Source organism: Chenopodium quinoa, unplaced genomic scaffold (genome assembly GCF_001683475.1).
Source record: "Chenopodium quinoa cultivar QQ74 unplaced genomic scaffold, ASM168347v1, whole genome shotgun sequence".
Taxonomy (NCBI): Eukaryota; Viridiplantae; Streptophyta; class Magnoliopsida; order Caryophyllales; family Amaranthaceae; genus Chenopodium; species Chenopodium quinoa.
Window position 1 is genome coordinate 2,648,911 of NW_018745540.1, and position 19,891 is coordinate 2,668,801.

At 38.1% G+C, this 19,891-nt stretch overlaps 1 protein-coding gene across 1 annotated transcript; it reads right to left on the reverse strand.

Moving 5' to 3' along the window:
• Positions 1-1,953: 1,953 nt before the first annotated feature.
• On the reverse strand, positions 1,954-13,827 carry LOC110716016 (TVP38/TMEM64 family membrane protein slr0305-like). The gene is made up of 10 exons (XM_021894650.1): positions 13,250-13,827; positions 12,328-12,389; positions 8,638-8,692; positions 7,586-7,684; positions 7,199-7,285; positions 4,874-4,990; positions 3,479-3,571; positions 3,140-3,170; positions 2,470-2,657; positions 1,954-2,385 (listed from the first exon to the last, which is right to left on the reverse strand). The coding sequence occupies exons 1-9, from the start codon at positions 13,343-13,345 to the stop codon at positions 2,476-2,478; spliced, it is 822 nt and encodes a 273-aa protein (XP_021750342.1). The 5' UTR covers positions 13,346-13,827; the 3' UTR covers positions 1,954-2,385; positions 2,470-2,475.
• Between the last annotated feature and the right edge of the window lie 6,064 nt (positions 13,828-19,891).

Genomic DNA, 19,891 nt, shown 5'->3' on the forward strand with positions numbered 1-19,891 from the left:
CATGGGGGTGACTAAACTCCATTGGTGTAGAAACTTCTTGAGTTTCACCACAATCTATCATCTTTGAAGGATTGGCTACTCGGATGGTAATGAAATTCTTTTGGAGAGAACAATAGTATTGTATTGTTCGCCCTTTGGAAATCGCTCCATATATTGTTGGAGTGAGATGCAAAAAGGAATCAATTCGCTTCCGACTTGGAGACCGAAAACTTGACCCTGTCAGATTTGGGTTTTTTGTTTTGGAAGTTCCCTTCAGGACACAATTGTTATCAATAATGTTGGGCCTAAGATCTTGGTCGGTAGGGTTGACTTCACCCTCCAAATCCAAAGAATTGCCATCAACATTCTTTTCCATTTTGGTGCCGTCTTTCACACCTACATACCTTTGAACATGACCATCACCACGACCATCTCCTTCCTTTCTTTTCCCTTTTTTTTTTCCTACCTTCCTACCATTATTCTCCTTCCCACAATGAACATAATCTCTAAACTTCTCATCCTCCCTTGTTACTGCAAGTGCCTCACCAACAAAATCCAGGGACCTAAAAATCACCTCCTTTAGTTTTTGTTGGAACTCACTGTTATTGGAATCTATTTTAAGGGCTTGTGCAAGATCCATGAAAGCTAAGGTAGGTTTACTGAGCTCTAACGCTACACTCGCCCTTCTGAAGTAAGCTTTCACATTAGAAGGATCAAAACACAAAACCGCTAAACATAATTGACCCACTCTATCATAGTCTACCACCTTGATGAAGCTAGCACCCAAGTTTAGATTAAGGGACACAACTATGCCCGAAAACATCAATTTATCTTCATCACTACAAATTGAAGCAAAGGACAACATCTTAAGATCAAGAGAGTATTTTGCAATAGCAGACCCATTTGATTCTGCTTGTAGAACATGTTTCCCTCATCTTTTAAACTCTTAACAAAATTGAGAATATCAAACGGATTCTCCAACTGCCCAACTATAAACTACCCATGAGAAGAGACATCATTGTCTTCAACATGTGAAATACACAACATCCCCCTTAGTTCCTCAAAGCTAGCCATAAAAACTTAAAACAAAACATATTAAAACACCATAGACAAAGCTAAAACTTATCCACTAGGCTTTCCCTTAATTACACAAAAGTATTGACCATACCAAGAAGAAGAGAAAGTTGGCAATGAAGGAAACCCGTACTCCGCTTCGTCTTCACCGACGGGACAAAAGAGGTAATGTAACACTCCGACCCCAGACAAATTAGGGAGGGATCTATTGTCACGAAATGCGCATCAAGGGTTGAGAAGTATCTTAGCATATGAGCTCCCTAAAAACAAGATGCATCTTGTTAGTATGAGTAGTATATTAAACTGTTTTTAAAGCAATCATGAGGGGTATTACAGGTAACTACTGGTGGCTAAAAGAAGGCGCTGAACTAGTGCACCTTTGAACCTTGAAACAAGAGGCCGAAGAAGAATTCCCCAATTGAAATCCTAACTCTAACTATACTCCAAAAAATCGAAGCGTATGGATTAGTCTTAGGAGAAAACGGTGTCTAACCAAGCTCGGAACCTTCGAAGAATGCTCACCGGTGACCTTATAAGAGCAACGACACTCGGGCTCTGTTTTGAAGAGAGAAGGCAAAACTTTTTTTAGAGAGACAATGTTCTAGTTAGTGTTCATTATAACATGTAAGTGCATCACAAGCAATTGGAGATCCCAAAGTAGTGAAGTTACTCCTAGCATAGAACATCAAGTCAAGAGATGACATTCAGAAATAGCTGAAAGTTTATTGTCTTTGCATATGGTACAACAAATCTGGCAGCTGCTGCGAGGAAGGGGTCGTGATTCCTTTCATCTGATCACCTTTAATCGTTGTTAAAAAGGGGTACAACATTATACATCACTATTTTTTCTCTTTTCCTTTTTGACAACAAGACATGAAAATAAAATATCTCAAACTAAACTTCAGAAGACTATAAGCCTTTTCTCATGTTTATATTGGTGCAGATAGCACTAAATAGCAAATTGTTAATTACAATAGTCAACAACTGACAAAATTACAGAGAGAGAGATAAGTGTTACATGAGTAGAAAAAAAGAGGAAAAAGTAAGGAGATGTTTTAAAAAAATTAAAAGGGCGCACACTAACAGTTAGCTATAAGCCTAGCTCAGCGAAAATATTTCTTTCAATAATATCTTCATCAGCATCTTTCATTCTCGCTAATTGCTAACATGAGTTCTCCAGCAAACTCCTTACCAACCTTGACTAACTCAAATTAGCATTTTCAGATCAGCATAAGTAAAAAGGCTATACACAAAGGAAATTATCGGCCAATTTCATGAACGGAAAAGTAATGTTAAGGCTGTACAAAATGTAGGAACGTCGAACACATGTTGCTGCACAAAGATAAAAGTACAAAGCATTAGTGCATGAGGCTTCAAGGCACAAAATGAAGAGTAGAAAATTTCTAAAAATTCTACCGATTTTCAGCTCTGCTGGCTATCCTGGGACGAATCCATACTAACAATGAGAGGCTGTTGAAGATCCCCTACCAGATCACCTGAGATAGGCAGCTCGGAGCAGGACAGGGTATCTTCATTCTCATTTTCAGCTAATGCATTTTCTAAAGCAGTCTTTGCCACTTTAGTTACACAAACCATCAATATCACTGCAAGCAACACGAACTATCAAGATGATGCAAAGCAGAATTGTGCTCAATTTTCCATTTACCATTCAAGGATAGTCAATTTACAGTAACTTAATACGAAAGTTGCAGAGCATTAAAATTATTCAACACAGAACAAACATAGCTAGTTAAAAATATCAATAACAAAAAATTGACCTTGATGAGCTCAAGCATGATAGATATACTCATACTTTTCATTCAAAATTGGAAACCTTGAAAATTTCGTTCTGATGTTTGGATTATTTATTACTTGTATAATGCAATATAGAAGTATAGGTTTGGTCTAAATCATCAAAATTCAGAATACATACGCCATTAGAATTTAGAGCACCTCTAATAACAATAACATATAAATAATATCAGATATTTCATTGGTTTGCACATTGTCGATGAATCGAGATATAGATAGAATAAATCAGTGCCACTGCTTATAAAACGCAGAAGAGGCATCTACGACAACATACCTGAAACCACAATACTTGATACAAGAAATACCTGCATCCACAATAACACTAATTAGTTTAAATTCCATAAAAGGAGAGAGAGAGAGGGGGGGGGGGGGGGGTGGAGCAAAAGCAGCCCAAGTAGAGGTCATGATTTAGACAAAGTTGGAAGTAATCAAGTAAGCAGGAATCCTAACAAGTTAACACAAGTAGTATTGCCAGTAGATAAATCACACTTTCAATAAGATGCTGAGACCAGACCACTGGAACATACTTGTAATAACTATAACAGCCATGAGCAAGGGAAAACGTTACTTTCTGAATCGTTGAAATATCCAAGCACAAAATACCAGATCTTACCCAACGGGAGGGAGAGAACTCATGCCATCCATGCGTGATATCTGAAAGATCCTTGAGAGTTGTTCCAACATACACCAACGCAAGTGTTATAGGCTGTAATCAAAACCAAAAAAAAAAAAAGCATTTATTAATTAAATTTCCCAAAGAAAGGGGTTGGTAAGTCGTTATAAGAAATAATAACACCTTAGGTTGTAACATAATTTGAAATAAGAATTCAAACACGTTAAAAGATTATCTGATCACCAATGTTCTCATAAGAGTCGTAACCAAAAGGCAGGGCAGCCATGCCCACAGAAATCAAAGCTTTTGCAAATTGAGAATTCAATACTATAGTCCTACTAACACTTTGTTTGGATAGAAGGAAAAGAAGAGAAGATAAAGGGAGGCGGACAATTTCTCTTATTTGGGTAAAGGATTGAGGGAAGGAAGGGGAAGGAGAGGGAAGGATCAATTTTCCCTCTCTCTTTAATAAGCATAATCCCTCCAAATTTGGTGAGATTTGGAGGGAAAGTGGAACACAACTTTCCCCTCCCTTTCTCTTCCCTCCCAGTCTTCTTCATTCCCTCCTCTTCCTTTCCTTCTTCTATGCTATCCAAACAAAGCGTAAATGAAATAAATATGACACCGAATCCACATTATTTAAGCAGTTATCATGGTATGGGACAGACAGAGGGATCTTCACTTTGTCAAGGACAGTGTATCAGCAGGTTAATCAAGCTTTATGTAATATGCATGCATCATATGATGCACCTTTCTACAGTTTTACTGCTAATTTTTCTAGCGTAGAGGAATGGAAGATAAATTGGACAATAATCCAACTGAGCATTAAGTATACCATAAATTACTTTGACAAGAACTATATTTTAGGCACTATACCTTCTAATGGATCACTTGGTATTCTATAAAATCACCAAAGATAGTTTGCATAAAGACCATCTTGTAGAACCATCAACATTTTTCAGAAAGGGTCAAAGTAGACTCACTTTCAAGTCCTTAAACAGTAAACACTCAGTTGTTGCTCTTGTTGATAAAGATGAGCTATAATGAACATTGTTTGACCATAAAACTTCAAAGGAGAACCAGACTGACCAATTTTTACAGGGATGTACTTTACAGATAGAGAGTGCATTCTCATCCATGCAATCAATTCTATATACTGCAGTCAAAATTCTTAGTCCAAAAGACTTTTTTTCCTAGCCTAAGCTTTCTCTTCAAGCATAGAAGACAAATAAATACAAATATGATGATATCTTCGCGCACTCGCTACAACAAAAATTCTAGGGACCCAAGCCTAAAATAAAATGAAACAAAAACGTACAATCTGTAATATAACCGAAAAACAAGAACTGGATAGAACATACAACCAGATTTGAATAAACAGAGAGTAGAAATTACCAGCATCCCTAACCAAGAGGCCAGGACATATTCCCACAGGGGAACAGGAGTTACAGACAGGAGGTAGTTCAACATATTAAATGGAAGTAAGGGAACAAGCCGGAGAAGTAAGACAATCTGTTAACAAAAAAAAAGCACATTAACAAATGATGGATGAGTCAAAAAATACAAATTTAAAAAAAAAAAAAAAACAACAAGGCAAGCACCCATCCGTTGTCCACCACTCACCTTTTCCCCCAAAAGAAATAAAATAGACCCTCATCTAGAACCTAAAGAGAGGACACGATCTTTTTTGCAAGTTTAAAATGTTAATAGTCTAGCAAACTTGCATGCTATTCAGAGAGATTGCTAAAATAACCCTTGACCAAATGAGAAACAATAGATATTTTCGCTAAAAAAATTGATCATTTGGCTTCAACACTCAGACTCATCCAATATCGAAATAGCATGGTACATCACATATTCACAATTCAAGGTAAAATTCAAGAGCAAGATTAATTAGACAGTCTCACCTATTCTGCTATTTACTAATAAAACCTACAAGAATTTTTTATTAGACAGTCTCACCTATTCTGCTATTTCCTAATAAAACCTACAAGAATTTTTTTTATTAACTTTCAAAGAGAGCAAAACAACATCATCAAAACAATTCAAGTCCTCATGAGAGTCATGACAGAAGCTGTGATGATTCCTGCAGATTTAAAGACTAGGCCGTCATTTACTTAAACCATGTCAAAGTACAATTTCAGAATTTACCAAGGCAATGTTGTTGGCCAAGACTATAATCTGTACAATTACGGAATCAAGTCATCAAAGAGACGAATAATAAAAATACGAGTAAATTCTGAAAGACAACATTGAATTGAGCAAAGCCTATGTTGTACAGATTATAATTGAGATAGACTAATAAATCTGCAATCTAAAACACAAATAAACTTGGAACAGTAGGGGATTGAACCTACTGAACAAGAACCCGGAGAATGACAAATTCATACATTTAAATCCCTTGTTTTTACAGCACCTTCAAGAAAAAACAAAAACAAAAAAAAAAAAAAAAAAAATCAAGCCCATCATCCATAGAAAATACTTCCACCATGTTTTTTTAGTTGACACGCTTCGACTTTTAGCACTGTTCACAAACTCTACTTTGATTAGTATTTGTGAATTATTATAACGATAGAATAGTCATGTGGGATCTTGTTAAATCGTCTTAATGTATATTTTCATAATATTACCTTTTTATAATTTTGAATTGTTGAAAATTAGAAATATTAACCCGCTTGTGCATTGACAAACATGATAAAAGAAACTTGTCAACTAAAAAAGGACAGAGGAACTATTAGATAAAAGTTAAGCAATTCTAGATCACTTACTCCACTAGGGAGAGGAAGGAAACAACAATATTCAAGCCACTAAACTACTATTTCAAACCAACTAAGATGAAAAACAATTGATTGAGCCCATTATACTCCAAAAGTCCAAATTACAATATAAAGGTTAAATCATGGTCTCAAAAGCCCGAAAAGCTCCACACTGTCAACAAATTAACAGACATAACTTGGGAGTCATTAACACTCCCAATAACCTATGAGGCTGAAATACCGGGGACGGGTACGGCTGAAATATGTGAAAAACCCAAAATCCTCAATTGTACCCAAAATTTTTTGAAATGTCAATCAATATATGAAAAACAATAAAGGTATGGTGTACAGTATAATGAATCTCAAAAGGGGAATGTTTTTTTAGAATTCTCTTAGGGAAAAAAAACCTGGTCCAAATTGTTCTAACAAAATTAAATAACTTAACCAACAGGCCTAAAATTTCTGAAGAAATCTCCTGCACTTAATAATCCTGATTTTCAATCATCAGATACAAATAATAGCTACATGGCCCTCTGAATCACAAGGCAGTATTGCTACATTAGACTCTCCAAAGCAGTTACTCCTCGATCCATCTTGCCAGTCAGCCTATATTGGTATTAGATTTTTCTTGAGAATCATTATTGCACTAACAGTAAAAGGGCAGCCTCAGACCTACCAGTTTATCCATGTCCCACCTCATAAAGTCAAGTCTCAAGCAAAGAATTGTATATATTTTGGTTGGTTGTAATTAGGAAAACAAAAAAAATCTAGCAATTTTTCAAGCCCACATTAAGAGTCAGCTAACACATAACAAACCGATTACACTATTAGTAAGTTCCCCAATCTAATAATAAAAAAATAAGACTAAGGAGTCATGAACCAAGTATTAATATAAAATGTATATTAAACCACCGTTGAATGGAATTTGCCAAGCAAATGACAGTGCTCAACTATTCATTCATACCTTAAAGCCAGATCTTTGTATAGCAATAGCAACAGCCCGAAACTTAGGGTAATCCTTGATTTTAGAAATCACAAATGACCTTCCAATCTGCACACATGATTCAAAGGTAGATAAATCCATGCACCACATTACAGAAGTAACTAAAGTATATCCTGCTATAGGCAGAACAAAGAAAAATGTAACTAACTTTCAGAATGTATGCAATGAGGTACCAACAATATACCATCACATAAGTTCAAATTCAAAACTCACAATGACATATGAGATTCAACTAGATACAGGAATTATATTAGTGTAATATAGCGAAGTAAAAACTACATACAGAAATTATCCGCCCCTTCACATATCAAATTCCAATTAAAAAAAAAAATAAGATTAGGTACTCACAGTTCTTCCCAAAAGAAAAGCTGCAGTTGCCCCCAATGTAGCACCTACAGAATCAGCAACAAAACCCAGAAGCAACCCATAAAGATAGCCACCACCGAGCTGCAAAACGGAAAGTCCAATCAATACAGTAGTATCAAAGACAGTGACTCGGGGACAGGAAAATTCAGACAAAGTTTATTCAAAGTGCAGACAACAAACACGTCCTTTAGCGTAAAAGATTAGTAGGAAGGCTCGATATCTAATGGTAAATCATAATGAGACATTAACACCTGACTCAACCATTTGTGCTACTTCATCTTTTTAGCATTTAGGCACGGAGGGCAAACTGAATAAATGTTAATATCAGCTATGATATATTATTTAACCTTTCCCCTCAGTTTCATCCAAAAACTTTCTCAGCTTCAATGTAAGGGTCCAAGAAACTCTTGCAATATGTCAAAAAAAAAAAAAAAAAAAAAAACCCTCAGAGGTTGCCTTTTTTTAAACCTTCATCAATCCAAGGGTAGTAAGTATAAATTCAGTGATTGGGCAGGCTCCAAAAACATTTAGAAGAGCACATCAGGTCAATGACTAATGCATTTACACTAGAAATGGTTTATCAACACAAATTCCAATCTATCACAGAAGCAACACATTAAACCCGAGTCCACAGCAGAAATTGAATACATCACAATCCATAAAGCTACTCCCTCTGGTTTTATTTAAGCGCTTCATTTTGACTAGGCACGTATGCCGATGCAGATTTTTGACCAATTATATCTTCAATATTAATAAGTATAAATTATAACAATTGAATATTAACAAACTATTCATTGAGAAAATTCCAACAAATACCCACAAGATTATATTTTTTTCTTGTGTATAAATCACTAACATTGGTCAAAATAGGTCAGGTGAATAGTGCAAAATGTCCCAATGGAGCACTTAAAAAAATGGAGGGAGTATTTTGACTAATGAGAAACAAGTCAAATCAAGGAGAATCTCAAGGGGAAACTAGCATGTAACCTCTTTTGCAACAGAATGAAAATCAAATATTATTACTCGTAACTTACCGTGAGCACTGAAGCTGGAACTGCCAAAATAGTCAGAGGGATGTATGCAACAGCCCTATAAACATTAAAGGTGCACATAATCAGTCAAAATTAAACAAAGGCTCCAAGCACCAATAATATACAGTACTGAGATTCTGAGAATAAGGTATCGCATGTCATTCCAAGAAGGCAAGGATATATATATCACCACTTCAGAGAATAAGTTGATCCTTAGCTCAAACCTTTCAGACAAAATGCAAAATTTTGGAATGAGAAATAAACTAGGCTAAAAATCAGGGCAACGTGAGTAAGATATGACAGTTATTGATGAACTATGGGGTAATAATAATTCACCAATTACAGCCTATGCCAACTTTAGAAAGATTGGAACTTTCCAAGGTGTTTCTTTCTCTACACTTTTCACAACGATCCTGCAATGAGCCCCTCTTCCCTTTAGTACATCAACAATTTCCTGTCTTGCACAATGCTCTAAACTCTAACTATTTCACTATAAAATAACCCTGCTACCCTTGACTCTAATTCTCACATGTTATTACAATCCTGCCCTTATCTTTCCTTCTAGAATATGTAACCATTGCAGCAGGTCTAGAGAGTTCACTGCAGAACCTATAAGCAACTAAAACAAAAAGATCAAACAACTGCTTGGACCAGCATCATTATTCACAGTAATTTATAAGAGCTAACAAATGACAATACCAGGGAAGGAGGATAAATTTGGCATTTTATTATTTATTATAACACTAGAGACTAGGGATGTCAATGGCGCGGGCGGATATTGGCCTTCCCATCCCCATCCCTACCTAAATTTTTCATACCCATCCCCATCTCCATCCCCACAACGGGTCTAAAATTCCTCCCCATCCCCGCTCCAACGGATACAATTCTAAAACCATCCCCACCCCACCCCCCACTTGGATATCCACCCCCACCTAATCCCCACCCAAGACCCGCATAATCCCCACCTCCCAAATAATTAATATAGCTTACAATAAAAAATAAAAAAATAAATAAATAAATAAAAAAAAACAAAATCATTGTTAATGTTAAACACTTTTTTTGTTAATAATTTAAGTGTATTACAAAGTATTATATTTACTATTTTATTTACATAATTTTTTCATAAAAAAAAGGAAAATTTGTCAAAAATAAGCTAACCTTTCAAAAATAAGCAAACCTTTTTATTAACAAAAAATAAGTCGACTTTTATAAGGTATTTTCTCAAAATAGATTAAACGACCTGTAACCTACTAACAGGTGACTTTTTTTGTTTCACAAGTCCACACCCCTGATCAAGTCTCCCTTCACTCACCAGCCCATCGTCCCCCAACCACCAGCCCACCTCCACCTGTTCATGAATTGTTGGACGACGGGGATGTTTTTACGGTCGTTCAAGAGGGGCGGTGGATTTATTTTTGCGGTGCACAGAAGGCGAGCTAAAGGTGTCAGGTTGAGGCTTGAGGGCTATGGTCTGCGAGATAAAAGGTGCAAAGGTGGGTTTCATCGGCGTTCAAGGTGGGGGGATTGTTTTCGGTCATGGGTGGAGGGAGGCCGGCGGTGGGAAGTGAGAGTGAAAAGGGGGTCAGGGTGGGGGCAGGAATTAGGAGCGGAGGTCGGAGGTGGGGGGTTGACGGTTGCTATTTCCGGCGTGCTGGTGTACTATGGGGGCAGTGGTCGGCCAGCAAGGTGTGTAGAGGTGAGGGTGGAGGCTGGTTTGCAGTAGGGGAGGAGGATTTTCAAGAATATTTTTTTTTTGAAATTAATTAAAGTAATTTTAATTAAAAAAATTTAAAATGAACCAATCAACTTTTGACATGTGGCAATATTGACCTAAAGAACTGGTTACTTTCCAATTCAACCGGTTTTAACTCATTTTGAGAAAATATCCTATAAAGTTGACTTATTCTTAGTTAATCAAAAGGTTGACTTATTTTGATCTAATCACTTAAAGGTTGGCTTATTCTTGACAAATTTTCCTACAAAAATAGTATAAAATATAATTTTGTTTTCTAAATATATAGATGTGGGAATGGGGTAGGGCGGGTATGAAGTAGGGCGGGTCGAAAATGGGGCGTGTACGAAGTGGGGCGGGGCGGGGCGGGTACAACCTAAAAATCCACCCCCGCCCCACCACCCGCCAAACCGAGACCCATCCCCGCCCCATTGGGGCGGAAATGGGGCAGGTCTCCTACTTGACCCGCCCCACTGACGTCCTTACTAGAGACCCCCCCCCCCAAAAAAAAAAAAAAAAAATAAAAGTTTAAAGAACATCAACAATTCTCAACAAAATAAATATAAAATAAAATAACAGATTAGCATTTTATTTGATTTTGAGCGACAAAGAGACGGGGACAAAATAGGCAAGAGAAAGTTAATTTTTTTCAAAAAGAGTAAAGATGAGACAGTACAGAATTGTTTGAATAGCCAATCTGAAATGTTCCTTACTAGGAAAAGAGAAGGAAGAATATACGATTGGAATATGATAAACAATATATTTCACATGTAGAAGAAAAGTAAAGAATTCTATTCCATTAAAGGACAAATTCAACACGGAGGAAATAAGAGTCCTCCAAAGATCCATCAGATAAAAAGCACTAAAGCTACTAAATTACTAATGGCAGTTACTAAGTGGAAAATCTCCCTTCTTTGCTTCTACGACCCTTAAATTCCAACAATGGAGGACCAGCTAAAATCAACTATTATATCTTATTATTACAAGAAGTGACTGAACTATCTTTCCTTCTGAAGACAACTAAGTTATTCACGCATGTAGAGCTGATCCCATAAGCAGAAAACATGCTTCAGGGGACAGAATAGAGGGGGTGGAGCAAGGGTATTTTTTGTGAGACAAATAATACCCCTTTGTTGCAAATAATAAGAAATAGAGGTATATTGCCTCTTCCTCTTCCCTCTTCTTTATATTGCCTTTCAGTCCCCTGACCTCCTCCCCCCCCCCCCCAAAAAAAAAAAAAAAAAAAAAAAAAACCTTTATATTTGTGTTGTTTTCTTCTCTTATCCTTCCCCTCTCATATTTCCATTTTCTTCTCTTTTCTATTATTGGTTTGACAGATATTTCTTGAATTGGCATAATGTTTCTATTGTTTTCCTTAAATTTTCCTTTTCTCCTTGTATATTGTATAAAAATACAACAAGGCTTAAACATACAAGGAAGTGAAGGAACTCTTTTGTATTTCTAAGGAAACCTTTGACATCCTTGGATAAATAAATAACTTAACAAACACACTTATAATCTTCTCTGACAAAGTTAATTTGGCTGAACCTTCCCCCCCCCCCCCCAACAACAATAAACACTCCCCTGGGAAAAATAAATGTAGTCCACAATCAGAACTCAGAAATTAAGTTGATGTTTTCAGCAGGGGGATGATTTCAGATCCCTAGTTCTCTACAAAGTTAGTAAAATTGTCATCAAGAAAATACTATCCAAATGACATTATATGAAAAGCCAACTAAACAACCCCAAGGAAAGGATTCACAGGAATTTCAAATAATTATTAACAAATCAAGCATCTATTACAGACCATAACAAACACAGGACTTAAAGACTAAAAATTAAAAGTAAAAAGAAGTCAAAAACTAACTGTAAGGTGTAAAAGAATATAGCTTGAAGGGAAAAACAAATGCAAAACACTATCAGGCAAATTTGTTTCAGAAGTACAAAATCAAATGGCTTACAGAACTAAAGGCCCCCAATTTCCAAGGTTTTGATCCACCCACAATAGGAAGTCTCTTAATATCTGCAAGCAGAGACAACGATACAGCACATTTAACTTGACAAGAAAAATGTTGCAAATGCTACAAAACCAATAAGATAACAAAAACAGAAGAACTTTGAAGCCCAAAGTTAATCTATTCATATACCTTACACAGCATAGCGAACTATAAAGCCCAAAGTTAATCCATTCTTCAAATGAAAGCAAATTTACATGATAAGCCACATCAAATTTTATCAAGTTCAACTATTAATTTCAATCTATTTTTAATACCATAATGTCAAAGTAAAATCTACAAACAATAACCTCAAATAAGTAATACTAAGAGCTAAGATAAATCTAGAAGTATTAGTTCACAGCATAACTCAATACAGACTTTGACAAACTTATGGTAAGAATAATTAAGCTTTGAACAATCCAAGTTAAATTCTTCCAGTACACCAATTTTGTGATGGTAATAGTAATTTAATTAAGGAAATTATCCTTGATATAGAACCGTCATCATTGATCGGTTTGCTTGGAGTGTAACTTCGGACTTCATGTATAAAAATTGTAAATATAACTCAAAACTCAATTTCATTTCATGGAATCAATTATTAATCACCATTTCATCACTACAAGCAAAATTTCCCGGCATTAACAAAAATCAATCAAAACCAAATTCAAATGATTTTACTCAACTAGAAAAACAGAAAGTTGCAAGCTTTTACATTTTAAAAATCATAGCTCATAAATTAATTACTCCATTAATGGATCAAAATCATACACCATACATAATATATACTCAAAGTTGATAATAAACAAACCATACCCAAAATTATTCAAGCCCTAATCAAAACAAAACCAATCAAGAAACAATCAAAAGGGGGTCAAAGAAACACGACCTTTTCAACGGGGAGCGTGAAACAAGCTGTAGCAATGGCGACAATGAGGAGCAAAAGAAGGGTGATTCGAAAACAATTTAGCCATGAAAACTCCATGAAAATGAAAACCCAGAAATTCCAAACAAACCCTAAATTACTCCTCAGCAATTATGGCCTTAAAAAGTAATAACAACAAAATTTAACCCCATCAAAATTCAAAACATCTCTTTCAAAATTGTGGGTGTTTGTATTAGCCGACTGTTGTAGGAAATGGAGATCGGAAAGTGCAGAAGAAATTGCCGGTTTCCCAGAATTTTCTCTCCCCTAAGTAAAGAGAAATTATCTAAACTACGTTACTTTAACACGAAATTTGGTGAGGTGCTCCGCGTCGACGAATTGTCGTTACTTCTTGTCGGGTTTCTTTGGGAGTAAGGATTGAGTATATGATATTCAAGGAACAAAATCTCTTATATAATTGTCCGTGATCACAAATGACTGAATGAGTGAAATGACAAATGTCTTTTTGTTTGTTTTTTTTGTTTACTCTTTTTGTTTATTTTGCATTGGAAAAATCATGAGAGAGCCCCGATTCATCTTCACGATAAATAAAAATCATTTATCTAGTGGTATTTATGTAAATACTCCTTTCATTTTATATGAAATACAACACTAGGTTGTTCACAAAGTTTAAAATTTTATAGTGGATTGCTAAACATCGCCCGCAAATCTCTACATAAATACCACAAATTTTAGGGGAATTGACACTTTTGCCCTTATATGCTTAAAAAAAAACTCTCACACACTCTCATCTTCTCTCTACTCTCATCACCTCTCTCTAAAAAAAAATTTCAAACTACAATGTCGAGGCGGCAAGGCAAGGAATTGGCGGCAACGGAGGCGAAGGAAAGGCGGTCACACGATGTCAAGGTAATTTTTTTAAAAAAAATTAAAATTTTTTTAAAAAAACCTCGAAGAGGCGGGGCGTTTGGCTGGGACGCCAGGCCCACGGCGGCGGCACCCAAGCAGGACGCCACCACCGTGGATTTGGCTTCCCGGCCAGACGCCAGCCCCACGGTAGCGGCGGCTGATTGGGATGCCAGGGCCACGATGGTGGCGTCTTGCGTGGGCGCCGCCATTGTGGCCTTGGCGTCCTACTCAGCCGCCGCCGTCGTGGTCGTGGGGCTAGCGTCTGGATGGGACGCCAAGTACTTTTTTTTTTTGTTTATGTTTATATTTTTTTTTCATTTTTTTGTAACTTTTTTTTTCAGAATTTTTTTTTTTTTTGTTTATGTTTATATTTTTTTTCAATTTTTTGTATATTTTTATATTTTTTTTCAAATTTGTTGTATTTTTTTTATGTTTATATTTTTTTTTCAATTATTTGTATGTATTTATATTTTTTTTTTCAATTATGTTGTATTTTTTTTATTTTTCTTAATTTTTTTTATGCTTATATTTTTTTTTTTGGTTTTTTTTTTTTTCCATTTGTATGTATTTTTTTTTTGTTTAGATTTTTTTTTCAGTGTTTTGTAATTTTTTTTATGTCAATTTGTTAGTTTTTTTTTTGTTTATTTGATACTTTTTTTGGCTAGTTATTTCTAATTTTTGTTGTTTGTACTTAAAAAATAGATTATTAATATAAATAATAATAATTACAATTGCTATTATTTTTCGTTATTTAAATGGAGTTAGATATCGCATTTTCGACCTGGTGCGGGGAAGAGTATGGACGTTATTAGAAGTAGAAACTACTCAATGGAGAGCTCGAGGCCCAGACACGTTAGATCATGTGGTATTTCGGCCTCGGCTCGCAGAGAACGGGTTCACTACCCTGAGGAGGATGAAGATGATGATGGTGATGAGGAAGAGGAGGAGGAGGACGCAGATGAGGATGTGGTGCTTAGGATGGACGATCAGAGTGGACCATATGATGATTACGGTTCATTCAGTCAGAGGCTTGATGATATGTATGAGACGCATAGGGTAGATGTGCGTAAGGGTAAAGATGGTAGATTTGTTAGTAGATCTGGCACATCATCTGCGTCCATTGTGTCTGCGGTAAGCAGAAAACGGTCGAGGGCCGTTAATAATTCTTGGGTGGTGAGGGGTGAGGTGGCTGGGGGACCTTTAGACGGGAGTGTGATTCCTAGCTTTCCAAGACACATAGCTACCCGTATCTGGGAGGTCCAGGAGAGGGCTTTAGATACGGGCATTTTGAAATGCCAAACCCAGGAAAAGACTTGTAACTTTTTGTGTAGATGGGCTGAGGTTTGGCCGGAGGAGAACGAGATGTTCGTCCGATTGCAGAGCACTAGAGTGGGTCACCTTCCTGCCACCATGCACGATAGATAAGATTGACTGAACGCTGATCACGACTTTCATTGAGCGATTGCAGCCGGATACGAACTCTTTCCACCTTCCGTTCGCTGAGATGACGATCATGTTGCATGTCGTCGAGGCCATCCTTGGGATTCGCGCAGAGGGAAAATGACTTTCTGTTATGACCGATGCGGATCAAACAGATTTACTAGCGGAGCTGTTGGGGGTGGACAGGGTTGTGCTGTACACTGGGGCGCTTGGTGTTTGGGATCACGGCAGTGTGAAGATCGCATCCGTTTTGCAGCATTGTTTGCACCCCACTACACGTAGGACGCATGACACACAACTGGCTGCATATGTTTTTCTTCTCCTTGGGTGTACCTTGTTTCCGGATAAGAGCGGAAACATGCTCAGGCCACGCGACATAGTTGACGCGTGTGAGCCCGACAGAGTAGGCTAGTTTTCTTGGGGTTTGGCTACGTTGGCGTATCTTTATCACCAACTAGGATTCTCGAGTCGGGCTGACGCGGAAGGTATCACTAGATGTCTGACTTTATTACAGTCCTGGATATACGAGTATTTTCCTGCATTTCGACCACACCGCGACCCGGTTCCTATTGGTGATGGGATGCCACGTGCCTGTGCGTGGAGTTCGCGGTTCGAGAAGAAGTCCGTTGATCGCCTCCGATCGATACGGTTATTGCTTGACAGGATGTCCCCCTTAAAGGTAAAGTGTATAAAGTATTTCTAATTTTATATTGTGATGCATTTATTATATGAATCTTACTAATTTGAAAAAATGTGTGTAGGTGAACTGGATGCCTTTCGGCCAGAACCCTAGTAATAGGGTACCCAGGACCCTCTACACGGGACTCATTCAGTATCGTGAGGTCGTAGAGGCGTACATGCCCCAGCGCTGTCTTCTCCAGCTTGGATTTGTCCAAGTTGTCCCTCCTCTACCAGCATGGCCCAGTAAGGCAGTCCGATCTGCGTCGTCGAAGGAGTACGTCGCCCAATGCCGGGAAAGCATGATTGCCACGTGGGAGCAGTTTTCGATGGTTGCCCGCCTATGGACTGCGGAGCTGCAGAGGCCGCCAACTGGGGTGACTGCCATGTGTGACCAGCATTACATGGAATGGTACAGCCGGTATTCGCACCCGAGGTTGATCAGAGACCTCGACCATGGCGACGACGCCGATGATCATGATGTGCCACCGCCCACTGCCGTGGATGCGGTATGTCTCATAAAACATTTATTGTTGGGGTTTTTTTTTAGTATTATATATCGTTATTGAATTTCATGTTTTTTTGTTGTGTGTAGTGGATGGGAAAGATGATGCAGGTGGGACAAAGACTCTTTTAGGAGAGGGACAACATGACGACAGCATCAGGTAGAGCTGCTATTGATGATTTGGACCGGGCCCTTGCGCAGTGGCAGTGGGCGCCAAAGAGGGATTACTAATCTATTGGCAGTTTATGTATAGAACATTTTGTACATTATCATAGCAGTTTGTAAGATCTGACATTATTATTTAAGTTTGTAACATTTGACATTATCATTTTAAGTTTTTAAAATATGACATTATCTTTGTAGTTTGTAACGGGCAAATACTAATTAGTATGCATGCTAGATATAAATTTAGTCAAAATTAGAATACAAAAAATAAATGTCTGTATAAAAATAGCAACACAAATACACATGAAATACTATAAGGCAGCTAGGTTGTTCCATTGATGGATCCGGTCATGATACAGCACATCCCAACCCTCTACGCTTGGTGTGCGAATGGTGTACCACCGAGGTATGATCGGTGGCACTGGAAAATCGGATGACAGGTTCAATCGTATGAAATGTCTGTATGATGACCCCAGAAATGCAATAGCTAACTCTCTTACCGGTCTAGTGACGGTTTCATGCGAAGACCAAGGGTGAACCGTGGTACATGGATAATAAGCTCGACTATGCAAACCAAGCCCGAAATGCATGACTGCACACTTGTAGATGTTCGCAACGACAAAGAGATCAAGTGGCGTGTCGTACCAATGATTTTGACCGCAAGGTCCTCATCCCCACCGGATACGCCGTAGAGAACTATCCAAGTCTTGGTCGTACACATGACGATAAACATCTCGGTTTGAGGCAATTTCACTGTACATTAACTAACGCACTAAAGCGTAGTTGTCTTCATCGCCCTAAAACACATCAACCACAACCCGGAATCCGCAGTTACCATCTGCAACCACATCATTCCACCCGTCCAAGTATTCCATGATGATGTTAGGAATCCTGTCCTTGTATGGAAACTGATCAATATCCACTCTTCCTATTGAACATATCAATAAACACAATTAACAAGTCAACAGTAAACTCAACAAACATTCTAAAAAGTAAATTAAAGTAAAGTACTATACTGGTTCCGGGCATATTCACCAACGAAGAAGATTGGCTACGACTGGATGACGATGAACGACCACGGCCATGACCACGACCACGAATGTACTCAAACGCACTCCTGTTCCGCCGTGGTTTTCGACTTCTAGGTCGCTCGACCCCTTCAGGTTCCTCGTGATCCAAGCATGACGTGTTGAACATTTCATGAAATACGTGGGTAGCATCATGAATGATTGAAGGGTGACTGGAGGACACTCGGTCAAACATCGAACGAAACTGCTCCAACTCCTCTTGTTCACGGTTGATCGTCTGTGGAGCAGCATGCTCTCCAATAACGAGTGTCCGCCAGAATGGATGAACCTGATCAACATGTAACGACACCCTATCTTGGGTAATAACGCGGTGAATGGTTCATGCACAAGGTAGTTCATGAGTCACTGATATAGCACATCCGCCCCGAATAGCCACTTCATCACCCAACTCCTTCATCCTGTTGTGTTCGCTCAGAATCAACCCCAAGCAGTAGTGTGACACACGACCATGGAGAATCTTAAATATGAAATGGCAATACATCATACCGTGTCGCCGTCTAGAGCCCTCGAGAGAGTTCTTGATGCTGTTCTTCTAAGTATCAAAAGCCTTGTTTATTCTCTCAAACAGTGTATCCAGAGCAGAGGCAGAAGAATCAATCCAGTCCTTCAAAGCTCTATGAGCGCTCTCAACTCTACATGTAGTAGTGTTTCCAAAATGAAGAACTTAGTTTGTCCAATATTTGACAAACTTTTCCCTATGAGGTATCCACTGCTGTATCACATAGTTTACCACTGCCGGACACCATTGGTACGCATCCCTAAAGTTATCCAAGGCTCGATCGTACTCTGCCTCTGTGGTAGCTTGCAGGATCTTCCGCCACTTACATTTACCAATCTCTCTGCTGAATCTAAATTCTTGTTGAAAAGGTTGTAGGTTTTGACTTTCACACAGTTGTTAATGTGCCATGTGCACAGTAAATGCTTCGATTCTGGAAACAGCTCCGCTATAGGGGCAAAGAGACCTCCCTCACAATCACTGACGATGGTTGATGGCTGAACATTAGGGCCGATGTAGTTTCTCAACTTCTCCAACACCCAATAATAACTCGCAGCCGTCTCATCCTTGATGACTGCATAACCAATCAGAAAGTTCTGGTTCGTTGGAGCCATCCCAATCATCTCAACCAGTGGGAACTTGTACTTGCTTGTCTTATATGTTGAATTGATCAAAATCACAGATGGCTAAGACTTGATCATATCAGCACAATCAGGATGCACAAGGAATAAATGAGTCACCTTCGATGTCTCTTCATCAGAATTAAAGCAGAACAGGTAACCACGTGCTTGTGCCTGGTGTAGAAGCTGCTGAATAGGGTTCCTTCCCTCTGACCGTTCAAACCTTAGTTTCTGTCTAACGTTGTAGATGTGTCTTCGGTTTGGTTGGTCTTCAAGAAATTTCTCTAACACAGATGCTAATATTTTAGCAGGATTCACTTGAGCATCACTCATTTCTTTGACAACTAGTTTTGCAACAGGATTTAGGCCGCTTAACTGTCAATGACCCACTTGATATAATAGACGCACTGGTTCCAAAATGAGTTCTACTCTTAGGAAGCTAACTACCATTGCTGAAAACATGAACCAACTGGTGAGTCAAGGGAACTTCAGCAACGAGTTAGACCATTTTGGGGAAGTTTTCAAGAGGGTGATAGCTGCAAAGCCACCCACTAGGGAGGTGAAGAATTGTTCCAAGTTATATAAATGGGTACCTATGAGTAGAGTTTCCTTCAGACTTGATTGAGTTCGAGTTGTAGGACTTAGATGTGATTTTAGGGATGGACTGGGAAAGTATAAGGCTTGCATTGATTGTGCTTGTCAGAAAGTGAAATTGTTAAGTCCGGGTAAAGTGACAGTGACCTA